Source organism: Quercus robur, chromosome 12 (assembly GCF_932294415.1).
Source record: "Quercus robur chromosome 12, dhQueRobu3.1, whole genome shotgun sequence".
NCBI classification, from domain to species: Eukaryota; Viridiplantae; Streptophyta; class Magnoliopsida; order Fagales; family Fagaceae; genus Quercus; species Quercus robur.
Window position 1 is genome coordinate 43,146,310 of NC_065545.1, and position 15,668 is coordinate 43,161,977.

The 15,668-nt window shown below is 30.9% G+C and overlaps 1 protein-coding gene across 1 annotated transcript; it reads left to right on the plus strand.

The window, feature by feature from the left end:
• The first annotated feature begins 5,666 nt into the window (after window positions 1-5,666).
• LOC126709886 (uncharacterized) lies at window positions 5,667-14,692 on the plus strand. The gene is made up of 2 exons (XM_050410251.1): window positions 5,667-6,155; window positions 13,242-14,692. The coding sequence occupies exons 1-2, from the start codon at window positions 5,782-5,784 to the stop codon at window positions 14,551-14,553; spliced, it is 1,686 nt and encodes a 561-aa protein (XP_050266208.1). The 5' UTR covers window positions 5,667-5,781; the 3' UTR covers window positions 14,554-14,692.
• Window positions 14,693-15,668: the final 976 nt, after the last annotated feature.

The window sequence follows — 15,668 nt, forward strand, 5'->3', positions numbered from 1 at the left end:
TTTTTTTTTTTTTTTTTGGTTTGTTTGCATTTTGTGTTCTTTTGATTTAGGTTTGTGGGGTTGTGTTCGTGTTAAAGATGAATATGATTTAAATTTATGTATTTTTGTGTTTTTAACTCTTTTTAAATTGATAAATTATTATTTTTAAATCAGATGCTGACATGGTATTTTTTATTATTATTTTATTAGTCACATTAATATTTATTGTGCAAATAGTGCACTCCATCTACCACATAGATAATTTTCATTACTAAGATGATGGTAGGAACCAAAATAGACATTTTTCATTTCTAGGGACTCAGGTAGACGCGACTAAAAAGTAAAGACCTAAACAAGAATCAGCCCAAAATGTAGAAACTAAAAGTGCATTTATGCCTATTATGTATAAAAGCTTCTTCCTATTAAATGTTTTAATTGTTTGATTATTAAAATTTTTTCTTTTAGTAAACTAAATTGTCATTTTAACCCTTAAAAATTATGCAATAATTTTACTTTTACCCTCTTTTGGTGTAAATACAATAAAACTATAACAAGAGAAACATGATTACAATATTTTTTTTCGTGATTTTTGAGGGTTTGTCAATGGTAGGTCTTTAGCAGCATTATGGAGAGTTTTGTAAAGAAGGTTCAATGGCGGTCACGACCAAATAAAGAAAATGATTTCCATAGCGCTTTTTTGGAACACAACCACATCGAAAAATAAAATGTTTTCCCTGCAAATGTTTTCAACTGAAAACATTTTACAATGAAACAAATGGAATATTGTTGAGAATCTAAGTTCCAAAAATGTTGTGAACTTCTAATTTTAAATTTTAACTTGATATTAAGACGAAATTTTAGGATTTATTATAAAATAACTATATTTTAAGATATCATATATTTACACCTTATGTTTGGAATGAGAGATCGAAGAGGAGATAAGAGAAGGCAGAAAGATGTGAATGTGTTATATTTTATTATATTATGGTGACTTTTTCTCTACTCTATTCTTTTTTCCCTCTACTCCCTCTATCCCTAACATATTATGATGATTTTTGTCGTGTTTTTACTTGACACTACGACATTGAAAAATCTTACAATAAATTTTATAATTTGAAATGTTAGATCATACTTTTAGGTATTGCTTATTTCGATTCAAAATGCACTATTAGGAACTTTTGGAGGTATATAGACAATAATTGTTGTAATGTTACTGTGGGGCCAGAGAACTTAGCGACCCCGGCCCACTTTGTACTGGGCCTAAGGCCCGTGCTGAGGAGAGAAAAATGTCTGAGAACGTACAATGAAAGTCCAAATGGCCTAGAGATGTTTCTGAGGATGATCCTGTCCTCGGCATTCCAGAATCTAAAAGGAAAGAACGGCACGCCATCAAAGGCAACCTCTTAGAGCGCTCCCAAAAGAAAGGACGAGTACAGTAGGACACACATGCGGGTACGGTGTAGGAGCAGTTCAAGGAGAAGCTATCACCTCCACATTGAATGTGCCCAACTAACGTTCTAGCCGCATTAATGAGGAAAGGACCCCTGAACAGTGCGGTCTTGGTTGCCGCAACTCACAGAGGGTTTGGGAAGGTGGCTGATGGGACGAGCACTTGAGTAATGACCTACACAATCAACAGGTGGAGGGTTAAGATCGACTGGAAAGAAGTATATAATGTGAGAGACCCTCCAAGAATGGGGGATCGAAAAAAAAGAGCAAGAAGGGAGAAAAAGGGGAAAACTGTGGTAGTCTGCATGGTCTTAAGGTGGAAGAAGAAGAGTACTAAGTTCCTCGGACGAAACGCCCGAGGACAAAAATCCATACTTTAACCCATTTCCTTATTGCTCAGCCCGCATCTAACCATGTCTAGTGATTGTGGTTCAGACTAAGACCTAGTTCTTAAACTCATTCTCTAAAAATTCATTGTATTGGGCCGGTTGGGCTTGAAACCTTTCGCCCAATAGAAGGAGCGCTCAAACACACACCCTACAGTTACATTTAGTTAGTTAGTTACAATTCCAAGCATGTTAATCACATTTAACACATGTTAGAGCATCTGCACTAGTTCAGCTAAAATTTTTCGTCTATTTTACAATAAGAACCTATTTTTTCTATTTTACACAATCACTTTTCTGAAACACTCACATCAGATTATCTATTATATACTCTAATTTATTTAAATAATATTTATTAATATTTTATTAATATCTATCACTTTCATTAATACATATTTTTTTCTCATCTCAACCATTTCTCTCTCTCTCTCTCTCTCTCTCTCTCTCTCTCTCTCTCTCTCTCTTTTTGCCTTTGGTTCTCCCTTAGCTTTCTTCCTCTCTCATATCTCAAACCAATGCATCTAGTATAATGGTACTCCCCTGAACTCTCTTCCTCTCTCATATCTCAAACCTAACACTCACACATGGCAGAGGATCTAGCAACAATAGCAAGGCAGATCCGGCGGCAGCAACAATAGCAGATTCGGCTTTCTGTTGGATTTTTCTTGTGGGTTTTCCATTGGATTCAGTTTTATTGATTTTAGTTTGGCTTTGGGATGGTTTTTTTGGCGGGTTTGGATTGATTATGAGTTAGGTTTTCAGGTGGGTTTGGCTTAATTTTTGTTTGGCTTGATTTTGGGTTGGGTTTTCTGATGGTTTGACTTAATTTGATGTTGATTTTAGGTCAATTTGTGGTGGATTATCAACTGTTGAAATATATTACGGTGGTGATGGTTGGGTGGTGCTGAGTTAGTGGTTGGATGTTTTTCTCTTTCCTCTTTGCTGGGTTGCTATGGTCATTGGGAAAGAGAGGGAACCTGAATGGTGTGAGAGAAAAAAAGAATAAATTATTGTTATACATTGCTACAGTTACCGTGTATATTTGCATGGTTATTGTGGCAAGAGTGTGAATAGACACATTTTTTCACCCCTTGATGTGGAAAGATTGGGAGGAAAATTGTGTAAATTTCGACATATTTTGTATTTTAGAGGCATTGGTGCGGATGCTCTTAGAATTATTAATGCACATAGGGAATAATGGAGCCATTAGGATATGTTCATGTAAGCCAATAGAATAGTTTTATGATTCTATAAATACCTAATTGTAATCACATTTCCATTTCATTGAAGAATAAACCAATTGATTGCTTAGTGCATTTGCGCTCTCTCTCTCTCTTAATATTTCTCTATAGAATGCGATTACCTCAAATTAAGTCAATTTCCCTACAACTCTCATGCATTCCCTTACAATTCCCATTTATCCCCATTAGGACCCAACAAGTGGTATCAGAGCTATCGATCTTGAGATGATCGAATTCATTGCAGCTAATCAAGCTTTCATGGATTTTTATTTCAAATGTAGAGATCATTTTCAGTGGCTTGTCAAGCTCTATGAACTATTTTCTCTAGACAACACACCACCACATCACATGGTTTCCATTGCCTCTTATTACATGGAAGGAGAAGTGTGGGAATGGTTACAATATGCTGAGTTATCAGGCTTATGCACAAATTGGGTGCATTTCATATGCGCCCTACAAGATCAATTTCGAGCACCAATCTTTGATGCATCAATGGAGACTACCACTCAAGAATCTAAGATGCAAGACTAACCTAATATGCCAAAACATCTTATCCGCAAAACACATCAAATACTTCCAAGCATTTAACCACAACTGCTACTATTTTGTAACTTCTTCCCTTTACTCGCTTCCCATGATAGCTTTTAGAGACTAACCAAGATACTATAGAACATGCTATTGTTTCAAATTGAGTAACAACTTGTTGATTAGAAAAAGAGTACACCATTATACGCTCAACTTCCATAGCAAGTAAAATAAACAAGCTATCCATAGGAAGGATCTTTGTAGCTGTAACATCAACAAGCTTTGATCCAGTAGAGTTAATTTCAAACTTAAAGCTAAAAAGAGAAATACCTCTAGATAGATAAGCCATTTCTTCCTCCGCAACATCTATTCTTGCATTATCATCTTCTGCGAAACAGTTGCGATTTGGATTCCTTGGTTCTTTTGACGTGTATCTTGATATTTGTCGATATCTACTTGACCTATTGAGATTTAGGGTCTATTTGGATACCGCTTATTTTGCTGAAACTGAAAACTTATTGCTGAAAATATTATAGATAAAGATAAAAGTTAGCTGAAATAGTATAGTGGGGCCTATGAATAGTATCAAAAAGTGCAGTGAGACCTATGAATAGTAGCAAAAATAAGCTGAATAGTGAAATAATTTTCATTTTTCATTGATATCCAAACAGAGGCATAAGAAATCTTAATACCTGGCTCGACACCTCCCAATTGATTAAGCTTTGGGAAAATAGAACAATAAATTTTGTTTAAGCTTATTATGACTTGTTTTGTCTTTCTATCAGTGCGCATTAAGGTTCCCAAATGTATAAAAACTACATTTTATAGCCACATCATAAAGAGAAGTTACTACGACTTTTGTGCATCTAGGGTTTTGTTTTGAGCTACTTCCAGTCCGCTATTAAAGTGTGTCATTGTGAAGAGTTTTGCACCTACTACTACTACAATCAAGTTCTTGTTGTGGTAAGGCTGCTATGTTGATATGAGAATCATGCAATTGTTGTCAATCACATTGATTGGTAGATTTGTCCAAACTGAAGAAGTCTATTTTAAGAAAAGTCCAATAGGAGTTGGAGTTGAGTTAGGATCAGTAGGTTATACTATAGGCTGGTATTTGAGATAATTGGTAAGATTACTTATACTTATAACATCGATTTTTTATTAGTGGATTATTTAAATATAACTCCTTGGTGTTTTTCCTTTGAACGTTTTTCCCATCATTATCATATCGCCGTGTCAATTTATTTTCTGCTGCATTTAGCTTTAGATTGGCGATGTGATTGTGCTATTAATTGGAACTAGCATGTAATTGAATTACTTAATCAATTTGGGTAATTAATTAATTTAACTACGGTCAGTTTTAAACCCAACATGAAATATATATATATATATATATATATATATTTGTACAAAAATAAAAATAAAAATATTAAAAAAAAAAGAAGAAGATAGTTTGTTTTCCTTTTCTTATGAAATGTATAAGGGATATGTGGGTTCCAGTTAACTTAACTAGTAAAGTTTCTTATGGTTGAATAAGAGATTTGAAATTCAATCTCTACTTACGCCAAAAATTGATTAGTGTCTTGAACTGATGATAAAAAATTATTATCAGAAACGAACATTATAGGTTAAACTCTTTTTAAAGAAGAAGAAGAAGAAGGATATTATCAATTATCACCATATACCAATGCCGTCTCCATGCGTTAAATTTGGACAATACGACGTCATGACTCCAATTAAAAAAGAGTACAGCACCTCGTTACTACAACAGTAATTATGCTTCATGGAATCCATATGCAAGCAGCCACGTATGATTTAAGTGTAGGAGTAGGATATCTTTGCTAGAGCTATTTTAATTAATATCTACATAATAACGAAAGGATTATTGTCCAAATTGCAGTGCATAATAATGCATACCACTTACTCCATAGTCCATAGAAAAAAAAAAAAAAAAAGTTGAAATCTAAAAGGATCCTGTTAGATTTATGTCATCGTGATGCCCCCCACCATTTCTTATTTTATTACTATTATTATTTTTTAATTTTCATTCTTCTTTGTACTTTTTCGAGTTCTTTATTATTCCAAGCAAATAGCCCTAGTATTCTTATATCATCCCCCACATCTCTAATATTCCTACTCCTCCTACTCCACTCTCATTCTCATCTTTGCTTTCTTGTAGAACTTTTTTGCACAGAATTAAAATGGCGGATTTGATTACACCGGATATTGAAACTGTCCAAGAATCAACGTCTACATCAAGGCCAGCAGCAAAGGGCGATGATACGCCGGATGTCCAGAGCACAGAAACGAAGATGGAGATGATGAAGCAGCAGAGCAAGGAGGCTTACAAGGACTATGAAAATTTAAGGGATGATGATGAAGAAGAGAAGCCTGGTAATGTGGAAGTTGTGGGTTGGTACATGTATGACTTTTGCACCTACTTCATTCATTCAGTTCTCATACCTATTGTGTTCCCACTCATCATCGCCCAGACCGTGTCATGGCCACCACAGCCTGTGCAAGGTTGGGACATGAGCCCCAGGGGCTTGGTTTGTAGGGAGAAGGAATCAAAATTGTGAGTTTCCTAATTTTTTTCATCTTTATAAATTATAGCATTTGAATTCACCGTTCCTTATTTAATAGAAGGGTAGTGTTGAGGTGTTCGTTAAAAAACAAGTTTGTGTCAATAAAGTCAATTTTTGTCAAATTTTTTACCAATTTTATAGGATATAAAGCTAATAAAGCTAACTTTTTAAGTTTCACTTGTCATTTCTATATCTAACGATAAAAAGCTATTATAGCATACATCATAATTTGAAAATCTCTCAAAAAAAAAAATTGTCCTTTCCATACTATTTTAAGTCATTTCATCAATTTATACCAATTTTTTTTATTAAGTAGACTTCACAATAAATCATCCTTAACAAATACCTTACGGTGCTCGTTAACATTTCCCTCAATAGAATAATTTAAAATAGAATGGATGAGTATGTAACTATGTATTCAAATTGTGTGATTCTAAAATAAAGTATGGTTCATCAATCATTATAGCTTAATAGTTGATTATATTACCAAAAGGTGTGCAATTCAAATTACATTTTTTTTTCTATAAAAAGATATTCACAATTCAAATTCGTCAATTATCAAACTATTAAAAAAAAAAGAAATTTGATAACATATATTGAGTGAAAATATGTTCAAATTCCTCTCGTCAATTATAAAATTATGAAAAAAAAAAAATTATAACATATATTGAGTGAAAAAAAAATAGTTCTCAAGTTTAATTTTAGATATAATATATTGGGCTTTTGACTCTTTTCATAACAAGTGCCTTTTAATGAATCTGAAACAGCACATGTTGGTTGAGAGTTTCAGTTTATATAAATACACATACAACACTGGACTGCACTGATGAGTGATGACTGAACTGCACGTATAATATCCTAAATTAACTTTTTTTGTTTATACACCAGTTCGGTTTGATGTGTTAACTGGCTGATATATAGCGAGTTTATTTCATGTAACAATACATTACTTGTTGTGTAAACCTATTGCTTACATGGGCGGCGCTACAGCCAACCCAGGGGTTCAAATGAACCCCTGATCTGGCAAAAAAATATATAAATATATATATATATATATATTATATAATTTTTTTACCCCTAAATAAAAAATTTAAACACTCTAAATCTAAATTTTGTTTAAACTCAGATGAAATAAGCTTGAATATAATTATTTTAGTACTACTTTCACAATAATTTTACAATAAATGTTAAGTTGTATTTTGTAATTGATTTTTATCTAGACCCACAACTAACATAACTTTTTTACATACCTTTAACAACTTGTCACCTAGATTTTATTATAAAAGTATTGCGTCAATAGCATTATATATTGTTAAGATTGCTTCTTCATTGAGCAAAATAAATAAATAAAACTTCTCTCTGGACTATTCCTAGCTCTGATACTATTGACCCCTATAAAAAAAACTCCTGAGACCATCACTAATTGCTTATTGCTTGTATAACATTCTTTCCTGTTTATAGTTTAAATATAAAGGAACAATCTATTGTACAATTATAGACATATAGAAATAATAACAAAATATGTATTTTCTCTCTTTATCTTTATTTTCTAATTTCTCAACAAAATCCAAAATTTTAAAATGCTAACTTTCTATAGTTGTGTGTGTACACGTGTGTATATATATATATATATATATATATATAGACACTAGCATTATGCCTGTGCAATGCACGGTTTAATCAAAATTTATATGTAAATAATTTTTTTATTAATTTACTTAAAATAAATGAATATTTTACTTTTAAGTTACATAATGAATGCATGTTGTGTGAAACTAAGGTATCATAATATGCATATATATATATATATAATTGAATGGAAGATGGTAGAGGTAGCTAAAATATATATATAAAATGATTTTCAATAATACATTGAACTTTAAGGCTTGTGGGTTTCAGTTAGCTCAACTGGTAAAGTCTCTGATGGTTGTATAAAAGATATGGGGTTCAATCCCCATCTACACCAAAAACTAATTGGTGTCTTGATTTGATGATAAAAAGCTATCATTAAGAGCGGACTCCATAAGTTGAAATTCTCTCAAAAAAAAAAAAAAAAAAAAACTTTAAGGCTCAATTAATCACATATATTTAAATGGAAATTAAACTCTTGAATTTCATAATTAAAAACTATCCGAAACAATAATTGAAATAATGTTTAAGTGAAACCTCAATTCAATAATTAAGAACAATTTATTAAACATTTAAAAATTTGAAGTAAAGAGAGATTCACATGAGAATTTAATTTTTGTCCTTAAAAGCATGGAATAAAGCACTGAAACTCGAGTGAGTTTCACCCTACCAAGTTTAAGTTTAAACTTAAAGTTTAAGTCTAAACTTAAAGTTTAAGTCTTGTGCGTTGCATGCTACATGTGTGTGTATAAGCATGAAAAATGATCTAAATTTAATATTTATTGTAGAAAAGAGGTGGAGTAGTCTTATTCCTGTCTAAGTAATTCTTATTATAATTCCTTTGTGTAGTGTGTGAATATGCATGAAAAATTATTTGAATTTAACATATTCTGTAGAAAAGAGGTGGTGTAGTCTTATCCCTGTCTAGAAAAATAATTTTTTTATTAATTTACTTAAAATAAATAATAAAAATAAATGAATATTTTACTTTTAAGTTACATAATGAATGCATGTTATGTGAAACTAGGGTATCATAATATGCATATATATATATATATATATAATTGAATGGAAGATGGTAGAGGTACCTAATATATATATATATATATATATATAATGATTTTCAATAATACATTGAACTTTAAGGCTCAATTAATCACATATATTTAAATGAAAAACCCTTGAATTTTTGAATTTAATAATTAAAAACTATTCGAAACAATAATTGAAATAATGTTTAAGTGAAACCTCAATTCAATAATTAAGAACAATCTAAATTATTAAACATTTAAAAATTTGAAGTAGAGAGAGACTCACATGAGAATTTAATTTTTGTCCTTGAAAGCATGGAAGAAAGCACTGAAATTCGAGTGAGTTTCACCCTACCAAGTTTAAGTTTAAACTTAAAGTTTAAGTCTTGTGCGTTGCATGCTACATGTGTGTGTATAAGCATGAAAAATGATCTAAATTTAATATTTATTGTAGAAAAGAGGTGGAGTAGTCTTATTCCTGTCTAGGTAATTCTTATTATAATTCCTTTGTGTAGTGTGTGAATATGCATGAAAAATTATTTGAATTTAACATATTTTGTAGAAAAGAGGTGGTGTAGTTTTATCCCTGTCTAGAAAAATAATTTTTTTATTAATTTACTTAAAATAAATAATAAAAATAAATGAATATTTTACTTTTAAGTTACATAATGAATGCATGTTATGTGAAACTAAGGTATCATAATATGCATATATGCATATATATATATATATATATATATATAATTGAATGGAAGATGGTAGAGGTACCTAATATATATATATATATATATATAATGATTTTCAATAATACATTGAAATTTAAGGCAATTAATCACATATATTTAAATGAAAAACCCTTGAATTTTTGAATTTAATAATTAAAAACTATTCGAAACAATAATTGAAATAATGTTTAAGTGAAACCTCAATTCAATAATTAAGAACAATCTAAATTATTAAACATTTAAAAATTTGAAGTAGAGAGAGAGACTCATATGAGAATTTAATTTTTGTCCTTGAAAGCATGGAAGAAAGCACTGAAACTCGAGTGAGTTTCACCCTACCAAGTTTAAGTTTAAACTTAAAGTTTAAGTCTTGTGCGTTGCATGCTACATGTGTGTGTATAAGCATGAAAAATGATCTAAATTTAATATTTATTGTAGAAAAGAGGTGGAGTAGTCTTATTCCTGTCTAGGTAATTCTTATTATAATTCCTTTGTGTAGTGTGTGAATATGCATGAAAAATGATTTGAATTTAACATATTTTGTAGAAAAGAGGTGGTGTAGTCTTATCCCTGTCTAGAAAAATAATTTTTTTTATTAATTTACTTAAAATAAATAATAAAAATAAATGAATATTTTACTTTTAAGTTACTTAATGAATGCATGTTATGTGAAACTAGGGTATCATAATATGCATATATGCATATATATATATATATATATATATAATTGAATGGAAGATGGTAGAGGTATCTAATATATATATATATATAATGATTTTCAATAATACATTGAACTTTAAGGCTCAATTAATCACATATATTTAAATAGAAAACCCTTGAATTTTTTAATTTAATAATTAAAAACTATTCGAAACAATAATTGAAATAATGTTTAAGTGAAACCTCAATTTAATAATTAAGAACAATCTAAATTATTAAACATTTAAAAATTTGAAATAGAGAGAGACTCACATGAGTATTTAATTTTTGTCCTTGAAAGCATGGAAGAAGGCACTGGAACTCAAGTGAGTTTCACCCTACCAAGTTTAAGTCTTGTGCGTTGCATGCTACATGCGTATGTATATTCATGAAAAATGATCTAAATATAATATTTATTGTAGAAATGAGGTGGAGTAGTCTTACCCCTATCTAGATGATTCTTATTATAATTCATTTGTGTAGCCTGTGAATATGCATGAAAAATGATCTGAATTTAACATATATTGTAGAAAAGAGGTGGTGTAGTCTTACCTCTATCTAGCTAATTCTTATTATAATTTCTTTGTGTGGTGTGTGAATATGCATGAAAAATGATATGAATTTAACATATATTGTAGTAAAGAGGTGGTGTAGTCTTATCCCTGTTCAGAAAATAATTTTTTTTATTATTAATTTACTTAAAATAAATAATAAAAATAAATGAATATTTTACATTTAAGTTACATAATGAATGCATGTTGTGTGAAACTAAGGTATTATAATATGCACACATATATATATATATATATATATAATTGAATGGAAGATGGTAGAGGTACCTAAATATATATATATATATATATAATATGATTTTCAATAATACATTGAACTTTAAGGCTCAATTAATCACATATATTTAAATGGAAAACTCTTGAATTTAATAATTAAAAACTATTCGAAACAATAATTGAAATAATGTTTAAGTGAAACCTCAATTCAATAATTAAGAACAATCTAAATTATTAAACATTTAAAAATTTGAAGTAGAGAGAGACTCACATGAGAATTTAATTTTGTCATTGAAAGCATGGAAGAAGGCACTGAAACTTGAGTGAGTTTCACCCTACCAAGTTTAAGTTTAAACTTAAAGTTTAAGTCTTGTGAGTTGCATGCTACATGCGTGTGTATATACATGAAAAATGATCTAAATTTAATATTTATTGTAGAAAAGAGGTGGAGTAGTCTTACCCCTGTCTAGGTAATTCTTATTATAATTCTTTTGTATAGTGTGTGAATATGCATGAAAAATTATCTAAATTTAACATATATTTTAGAAAATAGGTGGTGTAGTTTTACCTCTATCTAGCTAATTCTTATTATAATTCTTTTGTGTAGTGTGTGAATATGCATGAAAAATTATCTGAATTTAACATATATTGTAGAAAAGAGGTGGTGTAGTTTTATCCCTGTCTAGCTAATTTTTGTTATAGTCCATTTGTTTTGCAAGGAGGTAGAAAACCCCTATTATATATATATATATATATATATATATAAAGTTAGCGTTAATATATAATAGCTAAGATATTAATCTTGGAAGTGGTATCTCATTCGGATTAATATTTCAATTGTGGGTTTTGGTAGTTAGAAGTTAGCGTATAGTAGTTAATAATTAGAAAATTACTTTGCAATTTTTTTAAACCAACTCCTTAAAAAAGTTTTAGAAGAGTTTAAATCACGTTAATAAATTATCTCTCTATTCATTTTTTTTTTAATCATGTTAAAAAAAAGTTACTAATAAAATTATTATTAGTAAACATTTCTTAGCCTTATCTATTTAGCTCTGTTGCCAAATTTATATAAACTCTTTTATTTATTTTTTTTTTCTGAAGAATATAACACAACCAAAAACCTATATAAATGATAATTTACATTCAATATAAAGAATATAATCAAAATTATTCATAATTTAAAATTAATAAATTAACACAAATTATAAATTAAGATATAAATTTAGAAAAACAATAAAGAATAAACATGTTTATTTTCTCTATCACTTTGAGAGCGTGTTTTTTTTTTTTTAGTTTACATGTAGTAATATAATTTAAAAAAAAAAGGATTAGATGAAGAGTTTGAATTGTAATCAAATTAAATTTTTTTTATCAACTTATAAATTATAATAATAAAAGGATTAGATGAAGAATTTGGATTGTAATCAAATTAAGATTTTTATCAATTTAGAAATTATAGGAGAAGAAGATAAGTACAAAAAAAATTATATTAATTTTTTTAAAATTTTAAAAAAATTTCTGCAATTTAGTGCAGCCACTTGGCGCAACTACAACTTCTATGTCTAATTTTTATTATATAGTATATGATATAATATGATACGATATGATATATATATATATAAAGAGAATGAATTTATACTTTAACTTGCATGCAAATTGTAGGACTTTAGAAATTCTTATCGGTGGACTTAGTTGACTCTAGGGAATACTGAGGGACATGAAATATTTTTTGCCGAAATATAATAATTGACAAATAGGGGCTGCGTTTCAGGTAACGTCTTGTGAAAAATTGAATCCCTAGTTGTCAATTATTATATTTCGGCCAAAAAAATTTCATGTATGTTATTCACATTATTAGAATAACATTATTTTCACATGAACTAATTAATGATATTATTTTTATTAATAACGATCAAATTATATCACGTGAAAAAATTTGTATCTTCAAAGTTATCATACAAAATTTATATATGAAAATTTTTTTAGTTTACATTGCATTAACAAAGTAAGATTTACATTGTAAACTAAATAAATATGTACAATATTATATGCATGCATTTGCAAAAAAATGTACAACATTGCACACATTTATCCAGTCTATAATGTAAGATTGACATTGCTATTACAAATGTAAATCTATAACTATCCTTTATATATTTAGCCTCCCAAGTAGGTAATTGGTAGCATTGGGCTTATAATTGCAGGTACCATGGACTAACACACCGTTCTATCACGATTATCAATCACAAATACTCCCCTTTAGTATGGACATCAATTTCCTGGGCTATAGGGCTAGCTGTTGCTGCTCCCATACTTGGCTCCATATCCTTCAACCTTGACCATGGCGATCAACAAATACTTATTGCTGCAGCTGCCACTGCCACCGGAGCTATTTTCTGTCTCCCTGCCGGATTCTTTAAGACCGTGTGGATCTTTCTACCATATATTACAGGCATTGTAGCAGCACTTTCTGTTGCCACCGCCTGCCACACCCGCCACCTTGGCCTAATGCTTCGCTGCTTTACTTCACCAACCCATCAACAACAACAACGCCGAATCCCCATTAGAACTGCAGTTTCTGGTTGGTTCTCTCTTTATGCTACTGTTGCTGGCTCGGTGGGCTCTGCTATCATCTCAGCATTCACTTACTATATGCTTCGAGAGCCAGCAGATCAAGAGTTCATAAGCCTTTGGATTGTCTCAATCTTCAGTGGCCTTATATGGTTCGGTGGTATAGCTCATGTGTTCACACCTAAGAATTATAGAACCTCTCCGACTCCAACCAATACTGCAGCATCCATATCAAAACCCCATTATGCCTTTTACATATTCCATTACCCTCGTGCAATTGGAAGCCTTGTTGGGGTTTTTCTTTCTTCATTCACCACAATGTCCATTTTCATAGGAGGGGTGCTTTTCCTTGTAGGCCAAATGTGTCTCAAGCCAGTGCATTTGCTTTATTTTTGGTTGGTTTATTTCATGTTTCCTTTGTTTTCTCTGCCATTATTGCAACCATTGCAGCATCTTCTCATGGCAGACGCAGCGAAAATGCAACTGCTCGGTTTCCTTTTATCCACAGCAACTTCAGGAGCAGGATTCTATTTCCAAGATAGGAATTGGAAGATTTCGACGGTCTTATTTTTTGCCGCTGTTCAAAGCACATCGACCGGGCTTTTTCATGCTTTCGGACGGGTTTTACTACTAGATTGTTCACCTCCCGGGAATGAAGGTGCATTCTCTATATGGTTCTCATGGATAAAAGCTTTTGGCACTTTTGCAGGCTTTGCAGTATCATCATCAATCCCTGGAAAGATTGGCACTGCTTTTGGAATTGCATTTTGCACCGCTGTTGCCGGAATAGTTATGTTCATTTTTGGGAATTTCAATGATTATGGTGGAGCTGAAGCTGCATGTGCAGGACATGTGAAAGGTGGTAGCAAGAAGGGATCACCAGTATTGAATGGTCAGAATACAGGGGCTGAGACAAAGGAACGTGTGCTTATGGAAACACCATAGCAATTGATTTGAAGTATTTTATTTTATTCAGTATAATTATGATCACAAACAGAGAACAATTGTTATTTACGTGTTTCGTGTGTTAACATCTATTAATAATATAATCAAGGCCAACCCGCCTTGTACTTGGTATGTGTTATTTTTGTACCTTTATGAGTTATTAAAAAAAAAAAAAACCATCAAAATGTTTGAAAATGTATGAGTTTTGTCTAGAAAGCACCGATGCAGACACGCACCGACGTGGCGTGCGGTGTGTGACGCCGTTGGTTCGTGCTGCGTCTTTTTTTTTTTCCCAGATTTGGGCCAATTCCGGCGGAAACAGGCCGCCACCATGTCGCAGCCCTCCATTCTTCTGCTTCATGTGGCCTTGTGAAAAAAAAAGAAGAAGAAGAAGAGAGAAGGAAGAAGAGATAAGGTGCATGTTTGGATTCGAATTATAGCTGCGTATGAGCTTTCTGAAATTTTTTTTTTTTTTTTTTCAGCCGCACTATTTGATCAAGTCAACCGTGAATGGTGCATCCGTGCACTGTTCAAGGACCCACAAATTTCACTTTTCAGTAAATTTTTCATTAAAAATGAGTCCCATGACACTATTCACACATTTAAAAATTATTTTGCTACAGTATTTTTAATTTCAGTTTTCAATTTCAGCAAAAATAAGCTCAATCCAGATTGACCCAAGGACGACATTGCTTTATGTGCACTTATTGGTGAAGGTAGCGTTGATTGGCAATGAAGGGCGACATTGGAAGTTCATGGAGGCTACGAATTGAGCTCCTAAAACTGTGATAGAAAGAGCAAGAGAGAAAGTTGTGGACTGTGGATAGATTTTTGAATAAGTGTATTGGCACAAGAGATAAGGACTTGAAAAGTTAAAAAGATAGAAAATGTTGGAACTTGTGAAAACAGTAAAAATATAGGTTTTGATTCTTTGATTTTATCACCTTTACCTATCAGTTTTTATTATTCTTTAATATTTTGATTTTATCACCTCATTACTTTTTTTTTTTGAACAAAACTAATTTAATATTATAAATGTTATTGGGCTAAAATTAGGGTTGTGTAAACATTATAATATATATATATATATATATATATGCTTTTAAATCTCTTAA

Excerpts from the sequence above, each read along its gene's own strand:
- LOC126709886 (XM_050410251.1), top strand. The coding sequence starts at position 5,782 with ATGGCGGATTTGATTACACCGGATATTGAAACTGTCCAAGAATCAACG. Across the intron at positions 6,156-13,241 it reads AGGGAGAAGGAATCAAAATT|GTACCATGGACTAACACACC; the intron begins GTGAGTTTCCTA and ends TTATAATTGCAG.